General features: G+C 44.4%; 1 protein-coding gene across 2 annotated transcripts in view; it reads right to left on the reverse strand.

Annotated features, from left to right (window-relative positions):
• Nucleotides 1-19,407, reverse strand: part of GRIN2A (glutamate ionotropic receptor NMDA type subunit 2A) — a 449,565-nt gene that overhangs the window by 61,490 nt on the left and 368,668 nt on the right. For both annotated transcript variants that reach the window (XR_009492825.1, XM_059881544.1), the window contains exon 10: nt 18,802-18,962. Coding sequence is in view for 1 of the 2 variants with exons in the window: in XM_059881544.1 (XP_059737527.1) it covers nt 18,802-18,962 (161 nt within the window). In the remaining variant the exon portion in view is untranslated. The remainder of the gene's footprint in view (nt 1-18,801; nt 18,963-19,407) is intronic.

The raw sequence follows: 19,407 nt of genomic DNA on the forward strand, positions 1-19,407 counted from the left end.
CCATGTATGGTCTGGTGTCACCTCCAGAGGAGACATCTCTTGCCTTCAACACATCTTAACCCTACTTGTTTGGGAGTCGTTTAGGCATAGATGGCCATAGCTTCTTGTTGAGGGTGGAGCGTCAGAAAGAGAAGCTCACCTGAGACCCAAAACGCTGGGGGGATTGGCACTGTGATGGTGGGTGAGAGAAAGGCACATTAGGCTTCACTGTGGTAACTGGCAGCTCTGGGGATGAAACAACACGGACATTGGAAGCGGGCACTGGACGAAGAACCCCTCAGAACTCAGAGCCGTGGCTGGAAGCCCCAGCCCTCACAGGGAGGAGCCGGTGATGTTTTTCTGCTTGGTGTTTTCTTCTCTTGCCTTTTTTCTTCTTTTCTTAATGTACTCATTTACTCATTTTTGTGGTGGGTCTTTGTTGCTGCGCAGGCTTTGCTCTAGTTCCGGCGAGTGGGAGCTACGTTTTGCTGCGGTGCACGGGTTTCTCATCGCAGTGGCTTCTCTCGTTGCAGAGCACAGGCGCTAGGGCATGCGGGTTTCAGCAGTGGCGGCACGTGGGCTCAGAAGTTGCGGCTCCCGGCTCTAGAGCGCAGACTCAGTAGTCATGCACGGGCTTAGTTGTTCCGCAGGATGTGGGATCTTCCCGGACAAGGGATCAAACCTGTGTCTCCTGCGTTGGCAGGCGGATTCTTTACCACCAAGCTACCAGGGAAGCCTCTCTTCTGCTTTTAAAGCAGAGACGTCTACGGCCCTGCCATCCCAGCTCCTGCCGATCCACACGGCTGTCACTGGCTCAGTGCTTCTCCCACTTAGGGGCGGGGGAGGCTCACAGATCCCGTCTGAGAACCATGATGGGGACAGAATGCCTGCCAGGCCCACCTCTGCTCCCTACAGAAGGGTGAGCTCTTCTCCAAACATTTGTGACAAATGAGCTGACACCTCGGCTCGCCAGGGCGAGGGCTGGAACACAAGAGCGCCTGAAAAGTCACGCTGTGCGGTGCTGGCTGTGTGACATCCCCACCCTCCGCCAGGCATCACCGAGGCCGCGTGGGTGCTGTCATCCTCTTCCCATCACCCACGGTCCTCAAGGAAAGCAAATGATTAAAAATGACAGTGATTCCGAACGAGAAGGGGAAACAAGTCCTCCTCTCTGCAAATCTGCAAAGAGCAAAGGAGGACTCTCACGTGTGTCCCAAGCTACTTTAACCCAGCGGCTTCCTGCCGCAGTTTTGACAGCTTTGCGGAGCGGCTGCAGCTTTCTCCAGTGTGTAGATCTGACCCTGTTACTTCAGCGGGTCTCTCTTGTAGCTACACGATGGCCTGAATGTTCACTCCTTGCCCTAAGACTGTCTGCTGGCCAAGCAGACTTCCCCTTGCAAAGGGGGAGACTGTGGCCTCCAGTCACCGCATGGCTCCTTTGGGGAAAGGGGCTTGTATCGTCAAGGGGCTTGACATTTCCTCATCAAAAGTTTCCGGTTTTAGCTCATCATCTCCTTGGGCATGTCTTCAGAGGCTCTCTGGGGGGGATCTCAGCACATTTAAAGGCTAATTATACAGTTAAAGTTAATTATTCATTCATTAACATTCAAGAAGTCTTTAACTTAGACACTGACTTCTTCTGATGAATTAATGGAACCAGAACATGTGTGTATGTGTGTTGTGTGCGTGTATGTTTTGGAGGTCTAGTGCAAAGCATTAGTGAGACTTGAGCATCTCTTGGATGACAACTGGTTGTATTTTGGGGTGGGGGAGCTCATCAAAGCCTTGTTAGGAAGAGAAGCATGGCAGTCAGCAGTTCAGGCAGGTCAGCAGGAAGAATGTGGGACAGTGGATGGGGTTCGGGTCTACCTCGGCCAGCGCTACGGATGAGAGCCAGTCATGGGATCTCTCTGAGCTTTGGTTTTCTCATCTGTAAGATAGGGTAATAGCAGCTCTTTCATGGGGCTGGATAGTTCTTGTTTAGTCGCTCAGTTGTGTATAAATCTTTATGACCCCATGGACCACAGCACGCCAGGCCTCCCTGTCCTTCACCATCTCCCCAAGTTTGCTCAAACTCATGTCCATTGAGTCAATGATGCCATCCAACCATCTCATCCTCTGGTGTCCCCTTCTCCTCCTCCCCTCAATCTTTCCCAGCATCAGGGTCTTTTCCAATGAGTCAGCTCTTTGCATCAGGTGACCAAAGTATTAGAGCTTCAGCATCAGTCCTTCCAATGAATATGCAGGGTTGATTCCCTTGGATACTGGATGGATGAAAATGGGAGTGAAGGTGTTTTAGAAATTGTGTCTCCTGGTACAAATCCAGGGGATGGCTGGGGCAGGGGTGACATCAGTGAGCAGAGAAGCCATGGTGTGCAGATCACCATCAAAGCATCCAGACTCAGTGCTACTGGTGGGTGAGGCACATTCACGGGCCCAAGAAGAGGTACCCTTGATACACGACAGCCTTTGGAAGTGTCTGCTTGGGCAAGGGACACTCCATACATACAGAGACTGTACCTGCCATCAGCATGGGATGGTCTGAAATAGATTTTAGGAAAATGACCCAGAGTCACGTTTTGAAGTTTATGTGTACAAACTTTGAAGTCAGAATTATACCAACCCTGATGCCTTTTCACTAAGGAAGCATTTTTCAGAGCAAACTCCATTAAGCTAATTTAATTCCTAGATCAATGCCTCGCGTAACATAGTTGAATTATTTCCAATTTTTTTTTTTTGGAAACTATTTTCACTGGGATCAATTCCTTTGTGTTGCAATTTTACAAGGATTTGATTAATTGATCAGTGTTTGGACCGTAAGACATTTTACTAATTTATAACTTCTGCCATCTTGAGCTTTCTTTAATGGGGATGGTGGCCATCAAGTCCAATTCTCCTGGGTCAAAATTGCACAGAGAGGCAAAGTTGGCCAAGAAGATTTGAGTCATTTCTGGATTTGCAGTCAATAACAAATTTCACCCTGTGTGCTTTTTGCTGCTGTCAGTTTAATTTGTGTTGATTAATTCTTCCAGTAATATTCACTGTGAATTGGGTAAAAAAGACGGATGGTGACTATTTATTTTTTAACTGAGAACATTCTGAGCAGTATTGTAAGATTGAGACAGAGAGAGGCAGAGAAGGAGGGAGAAAACAAGGGAGGGGAAAAATACAGATGGAAGCAGGCACCAAGGAAAATGGGAAGACAGGGAGAGAAGAAGACAGGAAAGAACAGCAAAGAGTGAGGGAGAGAGACAGAGGAGGAGAAAGTGATTAAGACAGAGAGGGAGAGAGTGAAAAGAGGGAGACAGACTTACAAAAGGAGACTCAGAGATGAGAGCGAGGGAGAAAAGGAGGTCATGAGAGGGGAAAGAGAAAGAAAGAAGAAGGAAGGGAGCAAACCAGGAGGGAAGGAAAGGAGGAGGGGAGAAAGAGGAGGAGGGAGTTCAGTTCAGTTCAGTCATTCAGTTGTGTCCGATTCTTTGCAACCCCATGGACCACGGCATGCCAGACCTCCCTGTCCATCACCAACTCCTGGAGTTGACTCAAACTCATCTCCACTGAGTCAAAGATGCCATCCAACCATCTCATCCTCTGTTGTCCCCTTCTCCTCCCTCCCTCAATCTTTCCCAGCATCAGGGTCTTTTCAAATGAATCAGCTCTTCGCATCAGGTGGCCAAAGTATTAGAGTTTCAGCTTCAACATCAGTCCTTCCAATGAACACTCAGGACTGATCTCCTTTAGGATGGACTGGTTGGATCTCCTTGCAGTCCAAGGGACTCTCAAGAGTCTTCTCGAAGGAGGGAGAGAGGGTGGAGAAAGGGAGAAACAGCGGAAAGGAAACAGGGCAAACAGTTTGCCTACTAACAACCTCAAAAACAGGACAAGGTTAACATGACACAGCAAACCCCCCTTCTTCATTACTGCTGAATTTAACAAACTAACCTTATCCAAGATGTTGCTAGATCATGTACTGCAACCTTTTGATTTTTCAGGAGGGAAAACCAAAGCCCAGAGGACGTCTCTGCCCTGGGTGTCCCACAGCATCAGAGCTTACAGACCCGTCTACCACCTGCCAAAGCAATGTGCCTTCAGGGCAAGGCTGTCACCGGCTTCCCAAATCAGAGCGCCTGTCCTCGAGTTGGGTATGGAGTCAGAGAAGCGCTGCTGTGGGGTGTTGGGTGAGTCTGTGCTCAGCCCTAAGCCTTGACTTCCCCGTCTGACCAGAAGGAAAACAATCTCTACCAGTAGTTGTACTCTGATTGAAGGAAGGAATGGAGGTAAATTTGCTTGAGGGATTATAAGGCGCTATGCAAATGCTATTCCTTCTTCATGCTACTGCTCATGCTCTGACCCAGGAAAAGTATTGATTCCTGCTGACATGTCAATCTTTTATGGAGTTTCTTAGTAGATATTCTTCAAGGGTCGGGATCAGAGTAACCCAACTACTGCAAAAGTTCCATGGTGCACAGCACATTATTTAAAATGCTCATACTACAAAGAATGCTTTCTGTTACAGACTTTTCCTGAATGTTTGCTGTGTGCCAGACACTGCTCTCTGCCTGCCTGTCTCATTGAATCCTTACAACGGTTCTAAGTGCAAGTTCCTAAGTCATGGTTCCTAGGTGAAGGAATTGTAGTTAGCATTATTTTATAAACAAAAACCCTGAGGTCTAGGAAGTTAATTAGCTTGTCTAAAGTCCCACAGCTGACCGTCAGCAGAGAGGGAATTCGAATCCAGGATGCTTGGCTCTTAAGCAGCACCACACACTCCTGGTAGAGACGGTGATCCTGCTGAACTTGTCACATACCAGGACTGAAAGACAGGGATTCTCAAAGGCCAGAAAATATATGACAGTGAGAGACTGGGGAAAGAATCAATGAAACCCTATTATGCGTCTGATACAGCGCCGGGAATTTTCCCTAAGTCAATTCATTCAATCCTCAAAGGAGTTCTGAATGTGTGTGTCAATCCTGTCTGACTCTTTGTGATTCCATGGACTGTAGCCCACCAGGTACCTCTGCCCATGGGATTTTCCAGGCAAGAATACTGGAGTGGGTAGCTATTTCCTCCAGGATTTGGAAGATGTAGGAAATAGGTTCAGAGAGGTTATTTAAATTTCCAGAAGTCACACAGCTGGTAATTAGCAGAGTACGAAAATGAAGCTAGGTATTTCTCAACTCAAGGTTGATGCTCTGAATCATGGGGTCATTCAGAAAATACATAAGTCAGTCAATCAGCTGAATAAGACTAACCTTTTCTAGAAAGTATAAATACTCTGACCCAGAAGTCATACTTCTTGAGATCATTCCTAGAGGATGACTTGCTGAAGCGCACAGATACCTCATCGTGGATTTTAACATGACCATATTACCAAGAGCCCCCCAGAGGGAACTAATATAATAAACTGTGCTATATGCAAACCGTGGAATTCTTTCCAGCCATCGAAGAGAATGAAGGCAAAAGACACCTATGGACATGGAAGGCACTTCAAAACACATTATTAATTGAAAAACCAAACTGTGCCTTACTTCATAGAGTTTGAAAGCACCCCACAGAATAAAATTTTATAATTATATGTGAACACATAAATATTTGCAAATGCATCTGACAATGGTCTGGGAGAAATGGCATGTATATCAAAGAGAGCACGCTGCTTACCTGCAGGGAGTGGGGGTGATTTGGAATTAGGACACAGTCAAATGGATGCTTATTTATCTGCATTTTTTACCAGCAAGAATATCTTCTTTTGTGAGAAGTGACAGAGCATAGTGATTAACAGCAGAGATGGTAGTCACTTCAAATCCCATCTCTGAAGCTCACCAGCAAGACTTAAGCTTCGTGTGGCAGTGTGTGCATACATGCTCATTCACTCAGTCGTGTCCGACTCTCTGCGACCCTATGGACTATAGCTTGCCAGGCTCCCCTGTCCATGGGATTTCCCAGGCAAGAACACTGGAGTGGGTATCTATTTCCTCCAGGATTTGGAAGATGTGGGGAAAAGGCTCATACAGGTTGTTTAAATTTCCTTAAAAATTAAGAGTGGGTTGCCATGTCCTTCTCCAGGCAATCTTCCTGACCCAGGGATTGAACCTGCGTCTCCTGCACTGAAGGCAGAGTCTTTACCTCTAAGCCACTTGGGAAGCCCACATGCAGTACAGGGGAGCCAAATTTGCCATCCCAAATGGTGTCTCTTTGGCATGAGGACTAAGTTAGGCTGATTATTTTTAAGAAACAAGAGACTCAGGAAATGTTTCTTTTTACCTCCTCCTTAACTGCCTGAAGAATTTAGATGAAGGGCTTGTTCCCAGAATAGAGCTACCAACAGAGCTGTCTGCAAAGAACATGGGTTTACTCTGTTTGGGGAGACAGAACGGGGGTTAAAGATCGGTATGTCCCACCGTCTCCAAGGTCCGGCAAATTTATTCACCAAACATCTGCTTTTCCATCTCCATGTCATTTGCCTTCCTCTCCTGGGAAGCTCCAACCCTCCCACCTCCAACATCCTCTTTTGTCTTTAGCTGAGGATGGTATTTAAGGTGAGGCTTGGGCCCTTTGGGTGAGTTAGCCAGTTCTCCTGGGTCTCTCCCACGTACACATTATTAAAATTTTGTTTGACTTTCTCCCGCTAACCTGTCTCATGTCAATTTAATTCTTCAACCAGCCAGGAAACAACTAGAAGAGTCAGGAAACATTTCTCCCCCTCCCATGCCTGACGATCGTTTCTCTGTGTACCCAGTGCAGATGCTGGATATGTCAACCCTCATGGGGCGGCTGTGAAATTAAACGAAGAATTATAGGTAAGTGCTTATAAGAGCGTCTGGCACAGAGAGAGAACAACTAAGCATTTGAGATGAGGAAGCAGGGATGGAAACTAGCCAACACAATGATTGCATCGCCCAGGGGTGGGGTAATTTACATGCAAGAACCCGTATTGCATCCTTGTCCACTGAGCATCATCGGGGTGACACTCCCAAGCACATACTGGATGGAGGCCTCCCCCGCAGACCCCAGACCCCAGGTGAGAGCCTTCTGTGGCAGTGCTCACATCAGACACCTGTCAGAGGATGCTGTTGGGAAAACCACAGTGGTGCCCAGGTGAGTGTGGTGGGTTGAATAGTGTCCCTCCCTAAAATTCACATCCATCAGAACCTCAGAATGCAATCTTATTGGGAAGCTGGGTCTTTGCAGATGTAATTAGTTAAGGCTCTCCAGACAAAATCATCCTGGGTTTAGGTGGGCCCTAAATCCGATGACTTAGAAGCATCCCTCATAAAAAGAGGAGACACATGGAGGTCGCATGGAGGAACCAGGTCACATGGAGACAGAAGCAGAGATCTGAATGATGCTGCCCAAGCCAAGAGCCGCCAGAAATGAGAAGAGACAAGGACAGTTCTCCCCCAGGGTCTTTGGAGGGAGTGTGGCCTTGCTGACGCTTGGCTTTTAGACTTGCGGACTCAAGAGCTGGAAGAGATTACATTTCTGTTGTTTCAAGCCTCCAAGTTTGTGGTTATTTATTACGGCAGTGCTAGGGAACTGGCACCATAGGGAAACCCGAGGAGTGGTGCTGGAGTTTCTATTGCTCCTCAACCTGCATTTCTCTCAATGGAAGGAGGGCAAAGGCCACTGTCTGGGCCCCAGGCACTCACCACGGGGTGTGGACAGCATCTTCCGACCTGTGCTAAGAGCTAACCTGGCAGCTGGAAAACTCACACGTCCTCCTACTCCTGCCAGAAAGAGCAAGAGGACACACAGGGCTGATGCGTCAACATGGGGACCATTTTAGCGCCAGGTCAGTGGGAGCTGGTTCACAATTTTCACAGTGGAGAGAGACGAGGCACACCACCGAGATTTTCCAAATCTGAGCCCCTGATGGGCAGGAGCATCAGCTTCTCTGGTCCTAGACCTCATGCCTCATGACAAAAGTGCCAGCATTTCCCGGAATCGTTCACTTGTCGGGACAAGCAGAGAGGCAGACATCAAGGACAGAAAGAGATGCTGGGCTGAGTCTGAGGGCCAGCTCTGTCACTCACTTAACTTTTGGACAAGTTGCTTCTGCTCCTTGAGCCTCAGTTTCACCTTCCGTAAAATGGAGAGAACTCCTGATTGGCAGAGTTGAATGAGGGTGAAATGAGATGTCCTATCTGAAGTTTGAGTTTGGCAACTCAACTGTGTGAATTTGGCGACCAATCAGGAGAGGTGATCCCTAAGGAGACAAGATGGAATCTGCCAGGAAGCTCCTGCTCATTCAGTCGCCCCAGGAAGAATTTCCTAACTACGTAGCTCCCAATATAAGGAACGTATCCTTTGCTCAGTTGGCTTTTCTCTGTGAGCTCATTTCTTTTCTCCATTTCAATGGAAGGAGAAATATTGACCATTTTAAAAGCAGCACTAACACTTTCAAAGAGAGGAAGAGACACTTTAAAGCATGGACAAAATTAGTTCTGGGTTTTTATAACAGTGAGAAATCACAAACAGGCTAATTGTGCACTGTTCTAGAAATGTTCATATTTAGTGTTTTAAGTCATGACTCAAACCGTGGGCTCTGGAGCAAGTGTGACCACAGACAAGCTCTTTAACCTTCCCGGTGCCTACTTCCTCGATTGTAAATGCAAATCATGATCATTGTTGCCTCCCAGGGTTTAAATAAGACACTTCAGGCAATGCATTCAGAACAGTACCTGGCACACAGGTAAATAATATCCTTTAGTTGGAAATACCTCATTTGGTTTCCAAAACAATTCAGGCAGGTTATTCAAACTGCAGTAGAAGAAGTTTTCAGCATATGGAGAAATCAATTTGAGTGAACTGAATTCTGAGATGGAAAAGCAGGTAAGGCCTTAGGGAAAGTCAGAAAGCAGATATTTACGCCGTAAGCTCTCTACAGTTGCTAACGGAAGATCATAAATTAAGCTCTGAGTTATGTAGAAGCCCGAGCAAAAAGACCACTATGAGGAATTACAGGACTTGTTGTCCAAAAGATGAAAGCACCTTAGAGCAAAGAAAAACAATGTTGTTCACAGCACAGAAGTCTGAGACATGATGTAGGATGACAGTTTGAACAAACTGGTACAGTAACAGCATCAGCCAGCTTTCTGAAACAACTGTGTTCTTGGAGGGCCCTCCAGTGCCAGACAGTGCATGATGAAAACACACAGCAATAAAAGTTAAATTAATTAATCTTCTTCTAACTCAGTGAAATAGCACCTACTCATTAAATGTGATAATTGTCCAACAAAACTGTATAGATTTAACCGAGAAAAGCCAAACAGGTTTGTAAGGACACCGGTTCAGTATGTGTAAACTATGAACATGTGGACAAATCCCTGAAGGAAATGTAAGAAGAACTGAAGAATTATGTTCAGAAAAACACGGTTTCCTTCTTACTACAGTAACACTTTTGTTGCAGAAAAATGTGTTAAGTAAAAGAGGATGGAAAGCCCACAATCTTCATCAACTACAATATCTCTCATAATGTTTGATGTATTTCATTTCAGTCTCATTTCTGCCTCTTTCTCTTCTCTGAATTTACAGAATTCAGATCCCATTTTATTCAACTCTTCCCCCATTTAAAAAATTTTTAATACTTTATGGGTGGTTATGAACATCCCTTAATATAGTTTTAATGGAGTTTAACAAGAAATGATTTCAAGAACAAAAAAGATTTCTCTGCTTTCTTGAGTTTTTATTAAGGGTAAAATTGCTAACTCTCTGATGTGGTAGCAATTATTTTTGAGCTTTATTTGCCGTGTGGGGGTGGACCTCAGAAACCAGGTCACTGTCGATCCGATTTTCTCTGGAGACTGTGCTGTTTCATTTAGGAGAACAGCTCACCAAACCCTGAGATCTATGCCTGTTTTCAAACTCAGCAGCTGGAAGGAACCCTCTGAGTGGGATTCTGCTTGACTGGTAAAATATAGCTGATAAAATGTGCTCAGGTGACACCCTTGAAAGAACTCGCTCTGCATGGCAACTCAGCATCACTGAGGATACTCATGCCTTCCTGGTCTACTTTTGCCCTGGCAATTTGAGCATCCCTGGACCAGTTTCTTCTGAGATGGAAAGGAGGATGCTGGGACCTTATCAACTCTCAGATTGCCAACTGACACATATATGTTATATAGTATCTGCATGTTATACATCATATTAAATATATGTACATATACATATTGTGTTGTTGCTGTTGTTCAGTCACTAAGTTGCATCGGACTCTTTGTGACCCCATGGGTTGCAGCACGCCAGGCCTCCCCGTCTCTCACCATCTCTGGGAGTTTGCCCAAATTCATGTCCATTAAGTCGGTGATGCCACCCAACCATCTCATCCGCTGTTGCACCCACTCCTCCTGCCCTCAGTCCTTCTCAGCATCAGGGTCTTTACCAGTGAATCTGCTCTTAGTATCTGGTGGCCAAAGTATTGGAGCTTCAGCTTCAGCATGAGTTCTTCCAGTGAGTATTCAGGGCTGATTTCCTCTAGGACTGACTGGTTTGATCTCCTTGCTGTCCAAAGGACTCTCAAGAGTCTTCTCCAGTATTTTACTTACAATACATATTGTAGGGGAGCAAAATTTACCACTCCAAAATATCTCTTTGGCATGTAGATCATTTCAAGCTGAAACAATCAAGGCCCAAAAGACTCAGGAAGAAACTTTGACATTCCTCCTAAATGCCTAAAAGAAAGACGGAGGACCTGTCCCCAGATTATAGCTATCAGCAGAGACGTCTGCAGAGGACATGGGCCAAGTGTGGTCAGGGAAATTCAAGGCTGGGCCTAGAGGTGAGAGTGTACTCTGTTGACTCTGCTGGCCCAGCAAACATTTATTTATCAAACATTTGCTTTTTCATCTCCATGGCAATTGCCTTCCTACCCTTTGAAGTTTCAAACCACTACCCTCAACACCTTCTTTTGTCTTTAGTTGAAAATGGTATTTAAGGTGAGTCTTTGGCCATTTTGGTGAGTTACTCAGTTTTCCCGGGTCTCTCCAAGGTTTCAGTTCAGTTCAGTTCAGTTGCTCAGTTGTGTTCAACTCTTTGTGACCCCATGGACCGCAGCATGCCAGGGCCTCCCTATCCATCACCATCTCCTAGAGTTTACTCAAACTCATGTCCATTGAGCCAATGATGCCATCCAACCATCTCATCCTCTGTCGTCCCCTTCTCCTCCCACCCTCAATCTTTCCCAGCATCAGGGTTTACATGTTATTAAACTTCTGTTTGACTTTCTCCTGTTAATCTGTCTCATGTCAATTTAATTCTTAGATTAGCCACAAGAATCTAGAAAGGAGGTACATTTCTTCCTCCACAATAATATAATACAGAACTTTGGTCTTCAATTTTCCTTTGAACTCCAATCTCATATCCAATTGCCTCGCTGGCATTGACAAGTTGGGAAGCAAGCCTAACTCCTACAGTCAATAACTCTACAGTGTGAAGTACTGAGTTAACTAGCCTGTTGGGTAATTCGTTAACCTCGTAGAGCCTTAGGTTCTTCATCTTTTTAAGTACCCAACTCATAGGAATAATAGTACTCAGCTCATAGCAGTAAGAGTACCAAGCTCACAGCAATAACAGTACCCAGCTCATAGCAGTAAGAGTACCAGTTCATAGCAATAATAGTGTCCAGCTCAGAGGAAAAATAGTACCTCTGAGTAATGGTAGTAATGGTACCCAGCTCACTGGCATCTTCTGAGGATGAAACAAGATTATGCACGTGAAGTACTTGGAGCTGCATCTCACAGATGGCTAGGTTTCAATCAATGCAAAGATGAAATATCATGATGTTGTCCTAAAGGCACTTTCAGCTTACCTCTCCCAAACCTAAATGTGTATTCCTCCATGCCTCTGTTCTTTCTGAACCCTTCCTCCTCTCGGTCCTGTCCACTCCAGACAGAACAGCAGTTCTCAGTACTCAATGAATTAACCTTGCAAAGCCCAGGGACTGTGTGTATCTGAGTCACCAGCAGTGCCAATAAAAACAGGGGCTCCTGACCCCCACAGGCTTGGAGGTGCTGGCCCTAGCACAGGGAGGAAGTGTTCACCTTTCCTATAAAAATGCTGCTGACACTTGCAAAGAGATGTGGCCACCCTGCGCCTTTTAGTATACGGACACATCACTGAGCACAGTTTGGGCCTTTCCAATTCTTCTTCCAAACTCCTCAATGTAAGAGAAGCCAAAAGATGCGTGTCTGCTTCCCAACACTGTCGGACTGGAAATGAGATCAGCAAAGGGACTGGGGAGGAGGCCTGACTGATGCTTCTAAAGGAAACTGGGACTTCTCCATAAATTTATATACGCATAATTGGACATGAAAGTCAGTTAAGATAAGAACACATAAACCATCCCACTATGTCTTCAAATATTAGGCTCCTCAGAGTCGTAAGAACGTAGATTGTTTAATTTAAATCTGGCGTAAGTGCTATGCTTGCAATTTTGCCTACTTGCCAAAACCGCTTGGAGAACATTGGCTTCTGATGACTGAGCGTTTATACATCTAAATCTGTCTCCACTCGTTTCAGCTTCAGTTCCCTCTTCTAAAGCACACGGGCCCCGCATTTGATTATTGTACACCACAGTCACCTGAAGAACTTGTTGAAGCATGCAGATTCCCAAGCACGGGATCTGGAATTCAAATGCAGATCCGGAATTTGAATCTCCAAATTCCAGAGACTCAGGTTCTGTTGGCTTAGTGGGGCTCAGGAATTCACATTTTTATTAGCATCCCTACTGATTCAGGTGGGCTTCCCAGGTGGCTCAGGAGTAAAGAATCTGCCTGCCAATGCAGGAAACACGGGTGTGGGTTGGGAAGATCCCAGAGGAGAAAATGGCAACCCATTCCAGTATTCTTGCCTGGAGAGTTCCAAGGATAGAGGAGCCTGGTGGGCTACTGTCTACGGGGTCACAAAAGAGTTGGACATGACTTAGTGCTTAAACAACAACAACTGATTCAGACCCAGTTGGCCTGGAAACCCAGGGTCATGAAATGCTCATCCACCTTTGGTTCGGGAGACCCCCACATGTCATCACAGAGCTGTTCCTGAAAACCCCCATCTGTCAATATTTGCAGATCAACCTTATTTTCTCACTGATTTACTTGATATTTTCTGGGATGTTTTATCTCCATTTATTATAAATTTCAATAAACCATGACACTTAAAAAAACTTAGTTTCAAATGACACAACCACTTAGTTTCAAGTTTCTGTGCCCCAAGACTCTTAAAGTGATTCTGGATTCTGAAGACAAGCTACATGTTTATATTGGCTGGCGTACTCTTCATGTGCATAATGTATTTATTGAACTTGCGAACAGTAGTTCTCAGATTTTACCTTGTATCAAAATCACCTTGGAGCAGCAGGATGCTTGTTAAAATGCAAATCCAAAATCTCTACCACTAAAGAGAAGGTCTTGTGTTGAGTCCAAAACCTTGCATTTTTACAAGTAACCATTCGATTCAGGTGGGCCTCCCTGGTGGCTCAGTCAGTTAAGAATGTGCCTGCAATGCAAGAGATCCGGATTCGATCCCTGGGTTGGGAAGATCCCCTGGAGAAGGCAAATGGCAACTCACTCCAGTATTCCTGCCTGGAGAAGTCCATGGACAGAGGAGCCTCGTGGGCTACAGTCCATGGGATTGCAAAGAGTCGGACACGACTGAGTGACTAACACAGACACACATTTGATTTAGGTAGAGTTCATTCCCTGGCCAGGGTTGGAGACATCCAGCTGTGGAGAGTTATTCTAAATCTTTTCTGCAAAACTGACAGCCGTTTATAATTGTGGTTTGTCTGGATTTTGCATTTTGGAAAGTGCTAAAGAAGTGTTCAAGTGCTGACACAAGTAAAAGAATCTCAGAATTATTTCAGAGACTGAAGAATCCAGCCCTTTTACTCTTTAGATGGGGAAATTGAGGCTCATGACTTGAAATTGAGGTGGCTTGAAATAGATGGGGAAATTGAGGTGACATGACTTGTCCAAGGTCACAGCTAGCTAACGATAGAGCCCAGACTCAGACTGAGCTGGGACTCTTGTTTAACCATAATCCAAAGTCCCTCTTGTGTTTCAGACTCTTCTAGTAAGTTACAATTCATAAAGGAGCCTCCCTGTTTTATTGACCCTGCTGTATATGTACTTATAATCACTAAAGCACAGATGTCACCGAGACTTGTGAGTGGAGGGGTGGGACCCAACAGCTGAGCTACTTGCTCTGGGTTTTCTAAGCCAAGCCTCACTGGATTTTAGCATACTGGGGGTAGCATAAAGGGAATATCTTGAAATCCAACAATCCAGAAGCACGTAGGGTACCTCCCTGTACCTTTTGAGAAGAGAAACTTCTAGAGATGCTATACATAGTGAAGGAAGGGAATGTCTATTTTTTCAAAGCTGGGGTTTATTTTATTATTATTATAATTAAATGAGTTTATTATTCCTTAAACTGTATATCCTCATGATATTTACTCTTATAAAATAATTTCATAATACAGTTCCTGACAGAGGATGAGATGGCTGGATGGCATCACTGACTCGATGGACGTGAGTCTCAGTGAACTCCGGGGGTTGGTGATGGACAGGGAGGCCTGGCGTGCTGCGATTCATGGGGTCGCAAAGAGTCGGACATGACTGAGCGACTGATCTGATCTGATTTTAAAGTAATGTATTTCAAAATGAAAAATTTAAAAATAAAATGGGATGGGAAAGGGAAAAGGCAATTCAGTGTGGTGAAGTGGACACCTGAAAGACAGAAGTCTCACGATGGGATGAGCAGACATGATCAACACAGAGGCTGTCAGACCTTGGTGCAGTTTGGTGATGGCAGTTCTCAAATTTAGTTCTCATAATCATCTGAGGAGTCATCTTTGCGACCCCATGGACTGCAGCCTGCCAGGCTCCTCTGTCCATGGAATTCTCCAGGAAAGAATACTAGAGTGGATGCCCACCTCCCTTCTCCAGGGGATCTTCCTGACCCAGGGATTGAACCCAGGTCTCCTGCATTGCACGTAGTATGTTTACCATCTGAGCTGCCAGGGAAGGTCCTCTCATACTTTAGACCAAGAAAAATTCCAAATATTAAAAATGCAACCAAAATAGAAGAGGATAAAACTATTTTATATCTGAGTGAAAAGGAGTTTTGAATTACAACTCAAAATCAGTGATGGAAAAAAAAAGACTGATGAGTGTGACTATACAAAATATAAATCTCCACAGGGGAAAAAAAAATTATCTGCAGGCTCAAAAGATAAAGTAACAACAACAGAAAACTGGGACAAACATTTGTAATCACACCACAAATAAAGGGCTCATTTCTCTAATAGATAAATTAATAAGAAAAGATCATCAAAACAAGAGAAAAAAAATAATGAATGCTTTCAAAAAAGTAGTTGCAGAAGGCTTTTAATTACATTTGGCAAAAAAAAAATTACGGATAATAAAAATGGTGCACATTTAAATGTTGGCACATGTTTTACCTATTATCTTTGCAAACTTTTCAAAGACTGATGACACGCTGTGTTGACAAAGACTTTGGGGACACAGGTACGTTTATACAGCAGTGGGTAAAGGTGAATTTCCTTGGGAGGGAAATTTGTCAATGTTTGTCAAAATCACAGCTATGTGTGTAGTCTTTCACCCAGCAATCCAAGAAATTTCTCCTACAATGGATGTGACGCACATGTAAGAATATTCACTGCAGTATTGTTTGCAACAACAACAAAAAATGATATCCTAAATATCCATCAGTAGGGGACTGATGAAATACCATATGGTACACTCACACAATGAAAAAGACTATAAATCTGTAAAATAAAAAAATCTCTGCAGCTGTTTATGCTTTGATAGAGAAAGATCTGGAAGGATACACAGGAAAAGCAGTAAAGGCGATTACTTCGTAGGGTACTGGGGCTTCCCGGGTGACGGTATAGCGGTTAAGAACGTGCCTGCCAATGCAGGAGATGCGGGTTTGATCCATGGGTCAGGAAGATCCCCTGGAGGAGGAAATCGTAACCCACTCCAGTATTCTTGCCTGGGGAATCCCATGGACAGAGGAGCCTGGTGGGTTACAGTCCATGGGGTCGCAAAGAGTCACACGACTAAAGCAACTTAGCACGCATGCGCAGAGGGTACTAGGCAAAAAAGGCACAGTGTGGAAGGAAGGCTCTCCACTGTTTAATTTTTTATTTTTGAATTGTGTAAATGAACTGTCTATTCAAAATTTGATTTAAATAATTATCTGAGAAGCCTGTTAAACATATAAGTGATTTCCCCTAATATCAACTCCACTGAGACAGAATCTCCAAGTATAAGGAGGAGTGCCCTCACCTATAACAGAGTGTGTAGTTATTTCTTTAAAAAAAAAAAAAAAAAGACACACCACTTTAGCTCTAGTTTCTGCGTTTAAAGTAACAATGTCATGCATTCTCCTCTCTGGAGATTGAACGTAGAATAAACCCACCATCTGCCCAAGTTTGCTAAGATGGATGTTATAATCATTATATGGCTTCCCGAGAACAATTCGTACAATTTATGACCAGGGATGGTTTGTATATCTCTACTCTTTTTTGTTTGCGTTATTTTAAAAAAATTGAAAAAAAAGAAAAAAAACCTGTTTTGTCCTCTGGGTGACAGATAGATGAAGAGAAGACCAGTCAGCCTTCAACCATTATTCCTAACTATTGTCCTCACATTTATCCTCATGGTCTGTTCAGAATAACAGAATATATTGATGAAAATACCACAGTGGAAACAAATAAAAACTCACGCCTGTGGCTAAGCTGGAAAGTCATCAAAAATCTGTCTTTTCTGATATCTACCGAAAGTGAACATCCCACATTCTATAGTTTGGCAATTCCACTGTTAGGTATATAACAAGGAAAATGTATTCGCTTGTGCAACAAAAGACGTGTAGGAAAAAGCCCTAAGGAGCTTGACTCACAATAGCCCCACGTGGAACACCACCCCCACGTCCATCGCGGTTAGAAGAGATGTGCGCGGTGTGGTGTGTCCCCACACCAAACATTCTGCGTAGCAACGAGAATGAAAGAACCAGAAAGACATGCAGTGACCCCGCTAACAGAATGGTGAGCCAGAAAAAGGGCAATCCAAAAAGAAAACGTGATTTCGTTATATGTTAGAATAACAGGGCAAAAGAACCTGCGGTTTTAGAAGTGAGGATGGTAGATGGAAGACAGTACAGTAAGTCCCCTACATACGAACAAGTTCCATTCCGAGAGCGAGTTCATCAAATCCAACTTGTTTGTAAGTCCAGCAAAGTTAGCTTAGTCCCCAGCTAACTCAATTGGCTATATAGTACTATACTGTAATAGGTTTATAATACTTTTTGTGCAAATAATGCATAAAAAACAAACAAGTGCAAAAAATTAAGAAAACATTTCTAATCTTACAGGACAGTGCCTTGAAAAGTACTGTAGTCCGGGACAACAGCTGGCATACAGGGGCTGGCACTGAGTGAACAGGCAAGAAAAGTTACCGACTGGAGGAGGGAGAGGAGGTGGGAGATGGGAGAGCTGAAGGATCTGGGTGGTTAGGTCAGTTGAACAAAGTCATGGAGCTGCATATTTAACACTTGTACGTTTTCTGAATTTTTGTTATGCCTTTCAGTAAGTTTTTAAAAAGTCATGAGCAGTGTGTGAATGAGTTTTGGATAAGTAACAGGCTCGACTTCTAAATAAATGCTCTCCCAGCCCCTGTTGAGATACCAACAGATCCTAAGGAGACTGCAAGACAAAATGCCATTGGCCTCAGCTCCTGGAAATGATGCAGAAATCCGGGCATGATGCAGAGGGGTCCCTCCGCCCCACGGGAAAAAAAGCAGCAGCAAGACCTTCTCAATGCCTGGCAGAACAGCCAAGAGAAAGAGGCTGTGTGTTAATCTGCAAGGAGAATACACTGCAGCCGATTTTACTTGTCAGAAATCCTGAGAGCTGAGAGGGTACATGTAAGTTAATTTTCTGGATAAGCAAAAATTTCCTCTTTAAACAATCCCACCATTTAAAGCAAAATTATTTTTAATGGAACCCTTTCAAAAACACATTTCACACATCCCTGACTTTTCAAAAAGTTGAAGAGTCCACAGAATAGAATTTAACCTTTACACCAAATAACACTAGCAATTAGGTCCCGTTTCAGTGCCAGGCACTATCTGAAATGCTTTACAGTAAATTTCCTCTTAATCCTCATAAAACCCCTAAGAATTAGGTCTTATCATCATTCCCACTTCACATATGAGACTGAGGGTGATTGATTAACTGTCTGAGGTCATAAAACAGGTCTTCTGTTTACAGCCTCAGTTATTTCGCATCTGCTAACTTCCACCATGCCAACAGGTAGACGAGAATGTTCACTGTTCCTCTAGAGAGACTGAGTTCTCACTGCTTTTCTCTCCATATTTCCTTTCTCCTTCCTCAATGTGACACTCATCTACAGAAGGCTACACCTCATAAACTCCTACCTAAAATCAGATAAAAATTGATAGCACTTTGTTTTCACCACTTTATATAAATTCCATCTCCTTAGATCTTCCTATGGCTAAAATAATCCCACTGAGTTGGTCCAACTTCTTTATCAGTTTAAGAGATCCCACTGGTTCTCTGCATTTCAAAGTGTCCTGGATTTGCTTTTTGCTTAATACAACTCGGAAGGAAGGCTTGGACTCTCATCAGATTAACAAAAAACAGCCCTCAGCGGGGGGCCTCCTTGACCTCCAGCTCTTGAGAAATTACAATGGGGAAACAGACAAGCACCGAGGCGCGCAGTCATTGTCTGTAAGGCGCGTGGGCGTGGACAGGCAGGCCTGCAGAGCAAAAGAAAAACCATCCTTACCCTGTTTTCAAGCTGACCAAGGCGTCCTCGACTCCCTTCTGGTTAAATTTGGTCATGTACTGGTGCATGTAGGGGTAGTTGTTCCGGATGTTTCTCTCCGTACTGCCATTGGGCACCGTGCCAAATCGAAAGGGCGGGGAATAGTCGTGAGGTCTCTGAAACTGCAGAGACAGAGAGAGAGAGCAGGAGGAGAAAGAAGAGTCAGCCATCCTCTGCCTCGTGTCAGGAGTCAAACATCGGCACGCATCACCGCAGGACAGAAGAAACCCATTCATTTCTGTGCTTTCTTTCTGCTTAATCACACCTTCCAGTTGTCTGGGAGCTCCAGGAAGTCAGAAACAGAGTCTGTCTTGTTCCCCACTGTTCCCTGGAGCCCAGCATAGGGCCCAGCTGGGTGTGCAATAGATGCCCGCTGGATGGCATTTTAGAGAGACTGGCCTAGTGGTAGGGACACAGGGAGAAGCCGGGAAATGCTAGTTGAGCTGGAGTTAATGCATGACGTTAGCTCATTCATCAGTTTTACAGTGACATTTTCTGAGATCCTCATCAATCACTCCCATCCCTGGACTCCATTTACAATTCCTTCCAGTACATTCCAAAAGAAGA

The sequence above is a fragment of the Bos taurus genome, chromosome 25, assembly GCF_002263795.3.
Source record: "Bos taurus isolate L1 Dominette 01449 registration number 42190680 breed Hereford chromosome 25, ARS-UCD2.0, whole genome shotgun sequence".
In the NCBI taxonomy this organism is placed as follows: Eukaryota; Metazoa; Chordata; class Mammalia; order Artiodactyla; family Bovidae; genus Bos; species Bos taurus.